Below are 12,717 nucleotides of genomic sequence, written 5' to 3' on the forward strand. Positions count from 1 at the left end.
GTAAAGAAATCGAAGATTCCTGTGGCAAATTTGGTGTCAAAATCAACTATTTGGAGGTCCCTGAAGAATGCTGGTATGAGTATGAAGAAAGTACGCTGCGCCCGCTGTGTTCTGCATGGCAAATTCTCACTGATGCCGCTGTCGGAAGGTCACACGTATTGCACTCGAACGGAGTGCGGAGAAGCGAGCTCACTATAAGATGAACATCAGGATCAGTTATACTCCTCAGCAGCTCGTATTTGTTGATGAGAGTGCATGGGCAAGACTCGCCGCCTACCGGGGGAAGGCTTGGGCTTTCAGAGGGCGGCGGGCTGTACGTAAGACATTCTTTTGCCGAGGAAAAAGGCACGTATCTTTGCATGCCAATGATCAGCCTTTTGTGAATCCAAGCCGCAGATACTCAATCCTTCCAACACTGTCACTAGACGGGATAGTCTACACGCATATAGCCGAAGGTTCTTACGACACCGAACGTTTTGCCCAATTCATCAGCAATTTACTCGATCACATGAACCCATATCCCGGTGTGAACTCCGTAGTTGTCATGGACAACTGCAGGATTCACAAGTCTGACCTTGTACTCGAAATGATTGAAGAACGATGGGTGATCGGGCACTCTCCCGGATTACACTAACCATAATCTACCAGAGGCATGCGATATGAGTTCCTACCGCCGTATTTGCCAGACCTCAACCCCATCGAGTTGGCATTTTCAGCCATCAAGGCTTGTATTCGACGAATCGGGGCACTGATCATTCCGGCAACGACAGATGATGACGATACGGAGGTGTATGTCCGCCTACATGAAGCTGTTCACTCGGTTTCCGCATCTGATGCACACGGGTGGTATCGACATTGCGGTTACATTTAGTACAGCCCATATTGTGCTCGCAGGATTATATTATGATATTGTACAAGTGCGAGCACCAAGAAGTTACAATATATCAGTCTCATGCATGAGTGCGGCAAGCTTCAATGTCAGTCTGTGCGTAGCTAAGAAGCAGGCGTGAAATGCCAATCGGTATCATCGGGAACATGTCACGTAGCTCAGACTTCTCCAGATCCGCAAACTGGTTGATGCGCCGGTAACCCGCACTCGCAAAATGCTCTGAGTACTGCTGAAAGTTGTTGCCATCCCCGCGAGAGCCAGTGTCCAGCAAAGCAAGCCACTCAGATATAAGTGGAAAGGAGCCTGGTTCCATCGAGCGAGATGCAAGAGAAGAGCCATGCATTGCCGGAGGAACAGCCGCCGCAGGACCAGTCATCGGCGGGTTGTAGACGGGGAAGGGCAAGAAGCCTGGCCAAATCGGCCAACCCGATGGAGCAGCTGTATGCAATGTGTTATCCTTTGGCATTGGGCCCCGTGCTCAGGGTTGATCGTCGAAAAGCCTCAGCTTTTCCGGAGGTTTGTCATACGATGTATGCTTCCCAGCAAGCTTCAGTAGTTTAGTACCTGAGCTCACTCGGAATAGTAAAGGGTACGAACAAGCAGAAACGACCAGATACTGAGCTCCTCGTGTGTGAGAGCATGATGCTGGCCAGTCGGCTTGACGAGACATGTCTTGCCGACGTGCGCATCACAGCTATGAAGTTCCTCAAGGCGGGCAAAATGCTCCGCCTGCTTCCTAGGAACAGAGACTTGCTCGTCGTCACTGTTCTCGTCGTCACTATCCTTCCGGTTGCGTTTCGAGGTCTTATTCGACTAGGACATCTGTCAGCGACTGGAACAGGTAATTATTGTGCCGTACTTTGTCTTTTTTGGCTCTTCCCTTCGCAACCGCAGGCTCACTGAGATCTGTGATGATGACTTCAACTTCCTTTGGCGACTTTTTGCTCTTTGATTTTTTTGCCTGATTCATCACCTCCTTGAGATGTGCAAACAGCTCAGCGAGCCCTTGTGCACTAGAGAGACGGCGAGGTTTTCGGTTCTGAGGTTCAGTGGAGATTTTATACCCGATGTCGATATCGCGGGGCTCCTGAATGAGTACTTCGGCTATGGCGTGACGGACTGAGGCCCACGATGACCCAGAGCAAATTCTGACAGTCTCTAATGCACCCGCTTTGTATGGTATTGCATAAGGGACCATGGGGAGAGCTTTGTGGGATCAGCTGCAAGGATGTATGCGCATATATTGATGGTCGTACCATCACCGTCCTCGCTCTCATCCGCATTGCTGAGAATCTCATCTGAGTCGTCTCCTGCAGGCCCTTCAAGTCTCCCTGTGTGCTCGAGTTCTTCGGAATCAAGAGTCTCGGAGTCACTGATGTGCGGCGTCGGGCTGACAGTGTGAGGTGCCGACTTCGACCCGACAGTTCCTAGCTCAACGGAACTTCCAGAGAGGCCTAGAAGGCTTTCAACTGCTATGAATCTGTCGGGAGATTCACTGACGAGAATGGAGCTAAGGGAACTCGAAGGATCAACACCGCGAGACAGCTGAGAGGGGAGCTCGTCGAGCTCATCGGCTTCGTCAGACTGTTTTCGCTTTTTCGATACCGGCCGAGGCTTGGGCCTGGGTTTGTTCTGTTCTATTGGCAAGTCCGCCGGGTCGCTGGGTGTAACTGCTGCCCGGCGACGTGATGACGACCTAGTAGGGACCTTGGTCTGTCCCTCGGTGGTGGCATTTCGGGCAGCCGTGTTCCTTTCTTTCTTCTGCTTGGCCCGAGCTTGTTTCTGTGCATTGGCCATCGTTGAAGTCGGGCTTGAGAGCAGGTATGACTGATAACGACAACTATTGGAATATGGAAAAGGACAAGCTTGCGAGCTGGTCGCGTGCACTGCTGCGAACTCTTCGTCGTATACACAGGTTCACGAACTCGGAATATAACCACACCTGCACTTCGGTAACCAATTCCTACATCATGCAAACTTATTCCTGAAGTCCGAGCTCCATGATTGCTCGTCAAACGGTCGATATACTCATGTGGTGTCCTTTGCACCGAGAGAGATCACACTATCCGTCATTTCTCCGAGATTTCTAGCCTTGCATCTGCAGAACGTCAAGGGCTACGACTTTCATGTATAAATCATCTAAAAATTCGCCGTCGTTGTCGAGATATCGTTGATATCCGGTGGACGTGCCCGAACGCGACAAAAGTTGCGTTGGAGCACGACGCGCCATCACTTTTGCAAACAGCAGTAATGTGACTGACAACCATGCGATTATCACTGGTAGTCAAGATTTCTGCAACTTACTGATTCCTTACGCGAGGGACAACTACCAGATGTATGTTGAGTAGCTAGTCATCGAAGCTCGTTTTTGCGTGTCCAGCTATAGAGAATCTGCTGCTTACTCTAAGGCTTTGTTCTTGTATCATCTCATAAGAACAGGCAGTTGCGCTTCGGTCGTGTCCTTGAACCTCATACGGCGTCATGGGCAGGTCGTGGGGCGTCTGACGCGCGTTGACGGCGATGGGCGTGCCCCTCCAAGCGGATTCATCTTCTCTGTCGGTGTTCCGTCTGAGAGACGCCTTGGGCTAGCTGGTAGGGACGATGGAGGCGCGCCCGTCCATGTCTGTGCGGCTCTAGGCAAGATCAAACGTATGTATGCGAGAGACCGCTGTGTGCCACATGGCCGCCAACAAGCTCAAACTAAAGCGACGAGGGGCACAATATGATAGCAGGTTCAAGACTATTACCTCCGAAACCTGGCTATACAAGTAACCCGCAACGTCACTGCGAAGAGATCGTCAACGTCGCTGAGAGAATACGAGGGCAACTTACAGCACGCGGCATGCTTGGGCCGATCTGATCCGTAGCCTAATCTGGTGTAACGTGCCGGTTCTCCCGGAGGTCAGACCGAGACTATATTTCCTTTTCGAGCAAGCCGGCGCTGGCGCGCCGTTCCCTTTTGATTATCATTCTACTACCACATGCTCCATCTGACGACGACGAGGGTATAAAGTCAAGCGACCTCGTCGTCGGGAGCTCACCTTTTTGGTTTCTTGTTTTACCTTACTCGAGTGCTCAATCCGAGATCTGTGACTCTCTGCTTGTGCCGCTCGAGAACCTAACCGTGTGAACGCACCTTAGCCTTATCAGGCTTTGCTCGCGTCACATATTTTTGAGAGAGATCTCAGTGAGTATTTCCTAACCGCTCTTAGTCGCTAACTCCTTTGAATAGGTAACTACCTGGCTTGATCACCCAGGTACACCCTTACATCGGACGCGACAACTACGAGCAACATAACCTCAAGTTATCGCGTGTGCTCTCGACATCATGCCGGTGTCTAGGGATGAAACGATGGGCCAGTGGGTCCGTCGCGACCGACGGGCTGATGGCGTCCCTGACGCCGAACGCCCATCGGGTGCTCTTGCTGATGGACGGACCGGAGCGGCAGCTCACGGTCCTCCTGATGTTCGTCTTCCGGTAGCATCTGACCTCGTGTCGGATGTCGGAAGATCCCCATTGACGGACGGTGCTCGTGCATCCAGCCTAGGGGCTAAGTCGGGGGTGGGACGTCATGATGATGTCCCTACCGATACGCAACCGCCGCGTGAGGCATCGCGTGGGGCGGGAATGTTGAGGGTTCAGGCGCCTGGCGTACTCAAGGATGAGTCGCGGGACCTGACGCCCTTCGTTATTGGAGGATTCGGCGGGCCGTCGAGTGACGGCACCGAATCTTGGTCAAAGGTACCAAGGAGGCGCCGTAGCGCGTCTCCTGTCCTATCTAAACGTACAATCGTCAGGAATGACAATAGTTTTGCGTCATTGTCAAGCCTTCGGGATACATCTCTGGTAACCAAGGATGATGACGATATTGAATACAATTCACCGGAGGTACCGGAAGTGCCGAGTACGCCTAAGAAGGCTAAAGGCAAAGGACGAGCTTCATTGTCCGGCCCGTTCGACAGTGACTCTGAGTTGGAAGCCGTGCCCGAGACGCCTACCCCTGTTGATAAGAGTAAAAGGGAGGCGCGTAAGGTATCTGCTTCACTCGATAGTACGCAGGGACTAGTGAGGGATGACGTACCTGAGTTCCTTAGCTACATGGGGCTTGAGGAAGCCGAGATCGACGTCGGCGCTCAGCGCGCGGCGCTCGACTCATTGAAAACCAGGCTGGATGACCGGGGATTGAAGGGGTTACCTGCCCGGAGCGAGTCGTCTATGCCGTCGTCGAATGAACCCCTTGAGGACATCATGGCCCGAGCCCGTGACTCGGCGACGTTATATAAGGAAACCTGCGAGCGAGAAGTTCGTGAGGCCTGGAAGGAACGTGATACCGCCAGTCAGGCTCGCCTTGAAGCTGAGCGGTCTTGGAGGGAGTCTGAGGACGCAAGACTGAAGGCTGAGCGCCGCCTCGACGATGTACTGGGCCGGCTCGATCGCCTAACGAGCGTTGTCGAGTCCCAGGCCTCCGAAATCGTTGCCCTGCGCCAAGAGCGATCGTGGGATCAGCATGATGCGAGGGACGATTCCCGACGAGCTGAAGCTGGATCGGATCCTCGTGTTGGGTTCCGGGACGGGGACACCATGCACGAGGACGGAGGGCGTTCTGGTATACACGGAATGAGTACTTCCAGACCTGTCGTCTCGTCGGTCAGCGCTATAATAACAGCAGGGCGTAAGGTTCGCACTTCGGTGGCCCCCCCGTCCCAATTTATTTCACCGAATAGCTCGTTAGGCCAGACGCTTGAGCGAAAGTTGAAGCAGCTAAACGATGCAATGAGGATGCTAGAACGGGCTGGAGCCTCCGTGGTGAAACCGAACATCAAACCCGAGGCGCCGAAGGCGTATGACGGGAGGGATGACCTTGACGCGTTCCAGCGATATGTCGAACAATCTGTCGAGTATTTGATAGACGGGTTGATCATCAGGGAGAGACATGTGTCTAAGTTAGGACACTTCCTAGAGAAAGACGCACAGCAGTTCTTCAAACGTGTCGTGAAGCGGCCCGAAGAATGGGATGTGCGCGAGTTTTTCAACGAACTGTTTAATTATTGTTTTCCGGACGGGTTCATGAATGCCATCCGGAATCGTTGGCACACCTGGCGACAGCTGGGATCCACCGTGAAGGTATATGCGGCGACCATGGAGGGATTCCGAGACGACCTGGGCGATGAAGTATCGGATCGTCAGTTCATCCATCGGTTTTGGCAAGGATTGAATGACGACATCAGCCGTCAACTATACCTGGATCGTTTACACCCCGACATTAACTCATATGACGAAGTGCTGGAGGGCGCTTTGGTCGCCGAGCGAGCCATCAACAATAGCCTGCACGTCGATGGATCGACGACAGCTAGGAGTTCTCGTAACGGTCGTGGCGGAGGCGCATCCGGCGGCAACCAAGGTCGTCAAGAAAGGGGCAAGGCTACTCGAGGCGGATACGCTGCCCGGACGGGAACGTCTGGTGCTCCGGCTAATGGGTCTGCCAATGAGTCCACGAAGCGGAGGGATGGCGCGCAGAAGCGGGACTCACCGCTATCGCGCGAACAGATAAAGGAGCACTTGGAAAACAATCTATGTTTCAAGTGCCATAAAGCCGGGCATATGAGCCGTAATTGCCCAGCTGGGCAACAGGTCAAAAGTGATTCCAAGGGTCACGCACCTGGATCTAAGACGAGTTACGCCGTTCACTTTACTGAGTCGGAATTGGACGACGAACACGGTGGCCTCGAAGAGGATGAAGAGCCCGAAGTGTTAGAAGAGCTGCATTGTGGCTCTGTTCACTGGAGGCTGGATAGCGATATAGACGTACCACAATTAGACGAGGGAAACACCACCGTTGTTTGAGACGACGGACTGGACCCATTTGGGAACCCCCCGTCTCCCGCAGAGCGTTATGCTGTGGCGCAATCACCGCATGAGTGGTACCGGCGGTACCGCCGGCGCTGGCATCGTTGGATCGTGGACTACTTAATAACGCGAGGAATTACACACCGCGCTCGTCAGACGTGTGAAATGTATGAACGACAGGCGGACGACAGTACCTTTGAATGTCCGGAGACCGTGCGCGATCACCGACTTGAGCGGGACGCTTTCGTTGAAGGGTCCTTGAGGTTTGGCGACCCAGTCGCCAACCGTATGGGACAGCTCATCGAGGCGCGAATCGATCAACTGCCGCATTTGTGGGAAACCTGGACGGAAGAGTTTGCTGTCGACGCCTATATGGTTCTATCTGAGGACGGCCACACACCGTGGATAATGCGCGAACCCTACCTCGACATCCCGATCGAAGTTCCGAACGAGCTCTTGATGCGTCGAAGTTTCGATTTTGTAAATTGGTACCGTGTCCGGATGCTTGAACTTGTTGATCTTACTCGGCGGTTCGAGCGCGATGAACTCTGGATGGACGCCACTGATTTCTTCAGTGATTGGAATTGGGGTACCGCGGACCCGGAGGACGTCGATGAAGGCGACTTACGTCGTGATGACAGGTCACCGGGTTCTGATCCTGAGGATAGCGACTACCCGCCTGGAACACGATTCAATATCCCGTCGGATGATTCTGACGAGGACGTACCAGTAGAAGGTGTATTCGAGATTGATGGTGTGTTGTATGCCGTCGGGAACGATAATACCTTGTGGTATCATGCCGCGAGCATTGGGGTGAACCTAGAAGATCGCGATGTGAGTGTTAGCGTGGCTCGCGTGAAGCAGCCGCCGGTCGGTAGTTTTCCAGTATTACAACAGAACGCGGCGCGGGATAAGTCGGTCAATCGCAAGATACCCCGTCCCGTTGTTATCACGGTCACGGTAAATGGGCACGAATGCCGGGCGTTGCTCGATTCCGGGTCGCTCGGAGATTTCATGTCTTCCACACTTGCAGAACAACTGAAGGTCGAGCGTGCGCCACTTGACGCGCAGCTCACAGTCCAACTTGCGGCGCAAGGGTCTAAGACCAAGGTCAATTATTCGACTACGGTCTCGTTCCGCTATGCGAAAATATCAAGCCAGCGCACCTTCGACATTATGAACATCGACGGTTATGATTTGATCCTGGGCACGCCGTTTATCTGGCAGCACAGGATCATGGTTGGGTTGAACCCTGCCCGAGTTATCGTCGGGTGTGAGCAGCCCGTAGAGTTGCAGTCCGGGGACGACGTAGGTGTACTCGCGTCTCGGGCGGCAAAGTTGCAGGAAAGGTCTATTGAGGACATCCGTAAGGCGTTGCATGAGTACGCGTCGCCGCTGTACCAAAAGGCGGCGGAGACTACACTACCTCCTCTACGACGGGTGAACCATCGCATCCCTATAATCGACAAGGATAAGCGTTATCCTTTTCGGGCTTCACGGTGCCCGGAAGGCTTCCGGGAACAGTGGAACACGAAACGCGACATTTTCCTGAAGTCTGGTCGATGGGAATATGCCAGCGGGGTTAATGCATCACCTATTATGTTTCTCAGTAAACCTTCAGGGGGCATGCGGAACACCGTCGACTTACGCGCGAGGAACGATAACACCGAAAAGATGTCGTCGCCCTTGCCTGACCAGGATGGCATTTGGCGACGGGTGGCGGCCAGCCGCTATTTTACGGCGATGGATCTGGAGGGCGCGTATGAGCAGGTACGCGTGGAACCAGATAATGTAAAGCATACATTGATGGCTACGCCTGACGGGACGATGGTCAGTCATGTTCTACAGCAAGGCGATTGTAACGCGATCGCAACGTTCATGGCGGTGATGACCGACTTGTTTTCGCCGTTCATTGGGTCTTGGCTCGAGATCTACCTCGATGATCTGATCGTGCACTCCAACGATTTGGAGGAGCACATTAGATGTGTCAAGTTAGTCATCAACATCCTGCGCGAAAACGAATTTTACCTATCCGAGAAAAAGATGCATTTCCTCGCGGATGAGATCAAGCTCCTCGGCCAGATCGTGTCGCACAAAGGAATTCGACTCGACCCTGTCAAGGTCGAGCAGATTCGGACATGGAATGTGCCGGTGAACCGGGATCTGCTGCGGGGATTCCTGGGCGCGGTGGGATACCTGGCTGATGGCTGCGCCGGCATTCGGATCCCGATGGATGTGCTAAATCGCCTCACCGGCGATAATGTAGTGTATCGCTGGGGTCCTACGGAACAGCGGGCGTTTGATGAAATTCGGGAGATAGTATGTACTCACCGCGACGTCAATCGTGTCGCCATGAGGTACGGGCCTGACGCTCCTCCGGTTCATGTTGTCACTGATGGATGCTTGACCGGTGTAGGTGGCTGCATCCTTCAGGGCCCTGATTGGAGGAGTGCGGCGGTTGTTGCGTTCTACTCCGCAAAATTGTCAGCAGCGCAGCAGAATTATGCCGTGCATGAAATTGAACTACTTGCCGGTCTTGAAACCATGCTGAGATATCGCGACTTGTTGCTCGGTGTGGCGTTTACGTGGTATACTGACCACAAGGGCCTGGTTCACTTCATGAACCAAAAGAACCTGACGGGTCGTCAGGCGCGTTGGCTGGAGAAGCTTTCTGAATTCAATTTCCGAATTGAGTACGTACCGGGGCTGGAGAACGAGCTTGCGGATGCCCTCTCTCGCATCTATGCGGTGGACGAGCCGGGCCTTGTACGGGCTCGGACCGAAATGGTACAGCACGATGACGATCACCCGCCGCGTGGTACTCGGGATATGGCAATTTTGACAGGTCTGGAAGCGCGCATGGCCACTCTGCGCCCCCGTGTGCCGAAGCCGCCGTCGGTGCCTGAGCCGGCTTCGCAGCAGTCCCTTGATGTTCCAGCGCCGCGTGCGACCGTACGACCACGGCCACAACCGCGTACTCGGCTCGAGTCCGCCGATACCGGGCGCGCTGAGACGGCAAAGGAATTCGCCAAGCGCATCAAGAAGGTGACGCTGCTTGTTCCTGAACAGCGCCAGGAGGGCGGGGTGGGAAGCAAAGATCGGCCACGATCTCCTGAGATTGATGGCAATCCGTCAAAATTGACAGATCCTGTTAAAGATCCGGTACCACCTTTGTTTATCGATGTAGTTTGCGAGTACGAGAACGGAGCCGCAATACCCGATAGTCTTCGCGGGCGATATAAGGAGGATCCGTTCTTTAAATTGATACTCGAGGCACCTGAGCAGTATAAAAACTTCGTATTCGAAGACGGGGTACTATACCTAAAAGACGGCGGCGCTAAACTATTATGCATACCGGATTGCATGATAGGGGTGCGACGGGTGCGAGAGATGATCATTGCGCGTGCTCACTCGACGTTGGCTCACCTTGGACCATCGAAGACGGTGGCGTATATCCGGAGTGCTGTTTGGTGGAAGTCAATGGTTCCCGACGTGCGCGCATTCTGCGAAAGTTGTGTGACTTGTCGTCGGAGCAAGCCTAACAATCAGAAGCCGTATGGGTTGCTGAACCCACTGCCAGTACCGGCTCAACCCTGGGAGGCTATCGGGATCGATTTTGTTGGGCCATTACCTGTCTCAAGGGATCGTGACGCCTCTTATGACGAAATCACCGTAATAATCGACTTACTGTCGGGGCGTGTCCATTTGGTGCCCAGCAGGCAAGACTATCGCACGAGAGATATCGCCGAGCTTGTTTTTGCAGAAATCTATAGGTTGCATGGGTTGCCCCGGCGTATCGTGAGCGATCGGGACGTTCTGTTTACCAGTACCTTCTGGCAACATCTGAATAAGATGTTAGGAGTCAAGTTGTCCATGTCGAGTGCGTACCATCCGGAAAGTGATGGGTCTACCGAGCGGGCCAATAGAACAATAACCCAAATGATCCGAGCGTGTGTAAGCCCGGATCAGAAGGATTGGGTGTCCAAGCTGCCTGGGATCGAATTCGCCATCAACTCGGCTCGGTCTGAGAGCACAGGGTTCGCACCTTTCTTCCTAGACACGGGCCGCATGCCGCGCTCGTTGATCTGGGACCAATCGCCGGCACCTGAATATCCGGGAGTGCGCGTGTTCGCCCAACAAATGAAATCCGCCATCATGGCTGCTCACGACGCGATACTAGAAGCCTGGGTTAAACAAACCAGGCTGGCCAACCGACATCGCAGGCCGGCGCCGTTTGTAGAGGGAGATATGGTCTACATATCAACAAAGAACATCAGCTTCCCGAAGGGACGTGCTCGAAAGCTCATACCTAAGTTTATAGGTCCTTACCATATCTCCAAAGACTTTGGTAATAACTCGTACCGGGTGGATATCCCATCTCAGTTGATACAACGTGGCGTACACCCCGTGTTCCATTCGTCTTTGTTACGCGTGCATGTGGCAAACGACGATCGATTGTTCCCCGGACGGTCGGAAACCCAGGTTGCCGACTTTGGCGAAGATGGGTCAGAGTGGGCCGTGGACAAGATCCTAGCGCATAAAGGAAAAGGATTAGCGGCGGTATTCGAGATCAAATGGAAGGCCGGGGACGTTACCTGGCTTCCGTTTGACAAGGTGGATGGTCTTGAGCAGCTGAAGCTGTATCTAGACGAACAGGGCGTGAACACCGCAGCCGACTTACCTGAAGGGGTAGGACGGATCGCGGTTGATGATCCGCAGATTTTCGCTGGTGCGATAATGATCGTTGGTAACTGGGACGATGGACGTCCTGGAGGGTGTGCCTATAAGGAGACGCTTTGCGAGGGTGATCGACTTGCCGAAAGTCAATTCATCGTTCACCTACACCAGCTGCATATTCGAAACTCTACCCACTCACCAATGGCTCAAGACGTCGACGACTTCGACCGCTTCATCGACGTCTACAAAGGGATCGTGTTCGACACGCGCGACCTCGCATTCGTCGTCGACAACGTTCCCCGTCCTATGGTCGGCTGCCCGTTCACTCGGTACAAGCTCGAAGTTGTCGAATCGTACCTGGAGACCGACGACTCGATGCGCGACGGCACCTTCTCGTTCGAGCTCGGCTCGCTCCCGCCGGGCTATCGCGAACTCCGTACGACGCTGTACACTCTCATCAACCCGAAGACCGCGTCGTTGTGCCTGGTCGACGAGGACATTCGTCAAGACCAAGGCTTTAGTCTAGAATGCGATGGACCATCGCCGCGGTCGATCCTATTCCCGCAGAAGGTCCTCGATGCTATCGAGACTCGGCGCCGTGACCTGGGAGCGACGGGCAGTGGGGGGACCGTCGATAAGCCAAAGGCAGGAGCAGATAAGAGGCCGGCTGACGAAGGCACCGGCGAGGGCAGCAGGAAAAAGAAGAAGAAGAAGACTAAAGCCCCCATGGTGGCATCGGAGGCTGAGGGGTCGAAGAAGGCGCCCGTGGGTGAGGAGAAGGCGGTCAGAGCTGGCACCGCGGGATCATCGGCGGGAGGAGGGACTCTAGCGGGCGGAGTGGAGGATCTACTCGGGCTCGGTGGAGCGAATAGCAAGGTCATCGCTTACGCCCTGCTGAAGACTGCGAGGGGTGTCATGATCGGCGAGGAGAAGCGTAATGAGAAGCGCAAGATGAAGGAGCGCGAGGCGCGGTGAAGGAGCGTCGGGATTTTTCCTTTTGGTCAAAGCGGTTCCCACTTTGGGAGGGCGGATGTAACGTGCCGGTTCTCCCGGAGGTCGGACCGAGACTATATTTCCTTTTCGAGCAAGCCGGCGCTGGCGCGCCGTTCCCTTTTGATTATCATTCTACTACCACATGCTCCATCTGACGACGACGAGGGTATAAAGTCAAGCGACCTCGTCGTCGGGAGCTCACCTTTTGGTTCTTGTTTTACCTTACTCGAGTGCTCAATCCGAGATCTGTGACTCTCTGCTTGTGCCGCTCGAGAACCTAACCGTGTGAACGCACCTTAGCCTTATCAGG

General features: G+C 54.0%; 5 protein-coding genes across 5 annotated transcripts; 4 read left to right on the top strand and 1 right to left on the bottom strand.

Moving 5' to 3' along the window:
* Positions 1–403: 403 nt before the first annotated feature.
* Positions 404–598, top strand: PUNSTDRAFT_39409 (uncharacterized protein; the record flags this gene model as incomplete). The annotated part of the gene is made up of 1 exon (XM_007379648.1): positions 404–598. A coding segment is annotated over one exon (195 nt), but the record flags the coding sequence as incomplete, so codon positions are not given.
* Positions 599–652: 54 nt separating this feature from the next.
* Positions 653–871, top strand: PUNSTDRAFT_60772 (uncharacterized protein; the record flags this gene model as incomplete). Its single annotated transcript, XM_007379649.1, has 1 exon — positions 653–871. The coding sequence occupies one exon, from the start codon at positions 653–655 to the stop codon at positions 869–871; it is 219 nt and encodes a 72-aa protein (XP_007379711.1).
* A 496-nt stretch (positions 872–1,367) lies between these two features.
* On the bottom strand, positions 1,368–2,686 carry PUNSTDRAFT_130413 (uncharacterized protein; the record flags this gene model as incomplete). The annotated part of the gene is made up of 4 exons (XM_007379650.1): positions 1,368–1,436; positions 1,487–1,702; positions 1,749–2,095; positions 2,146–2,686. The coding sequence occupies 4 exons, from the start codon at positions 2,684–2,686 to the stop codon at positions 1,368–1,370; spliced, it is 1,173 nt and encodes a 390-aa protein (XP_007379712.1).
* A 1,531-nt stretch (positions 2,687–4,217) lies between these two features.
* Positions 4,218–6,734, top strand: PUNSTDRAFT_130414 (uncharacterized protein; the record flags this gene model as incomplete). The annotated part of the gene is made up of 1 exon (XM_007379651.1): positions 4,218–6,734. The coding sequence occupies one exon, from the start codon at positions 4,218–4,220 to the stop codon at positions 6,732–6,734; it is 2,517 nt and encodes an 838-aa protein (XP_007379713.1).
* Positions 6,735–11,090: 4,356 nt separating this feature from the next.
* On the top strand, positions 11,091–11,333 carry PUNSTDRAFT_20786 (uncharacterized protein; the record flags this gene model as incomplete). Its single annotated transcript, XM_007379652.1, has 1 exon — positions 11,091–11,333. A coding segment is annotated over one exon (243 nt), but the record flags the coding sequence as incomplete, so codon positions are not given.
* Between the last annotated feature and the right edge of the window lie 1,384 nt (positions 11,334–12,717).

This window comes from Punctularia strigosozonata (assembly GCF_000264995.1).
Source record: "Punctularia strigosozonata HHB-11173 SS5 unplaced genomic scaffold PUNSTscaffold_2, whole genome shotgun sequence".
NCBI classification, from domain to species: Eukaryota; Fungi; Basidiomycota; class Agaricomycetes; order Corticiales; family Punctulariaceae; genus Punctularia; species Punctularia strigosozonata.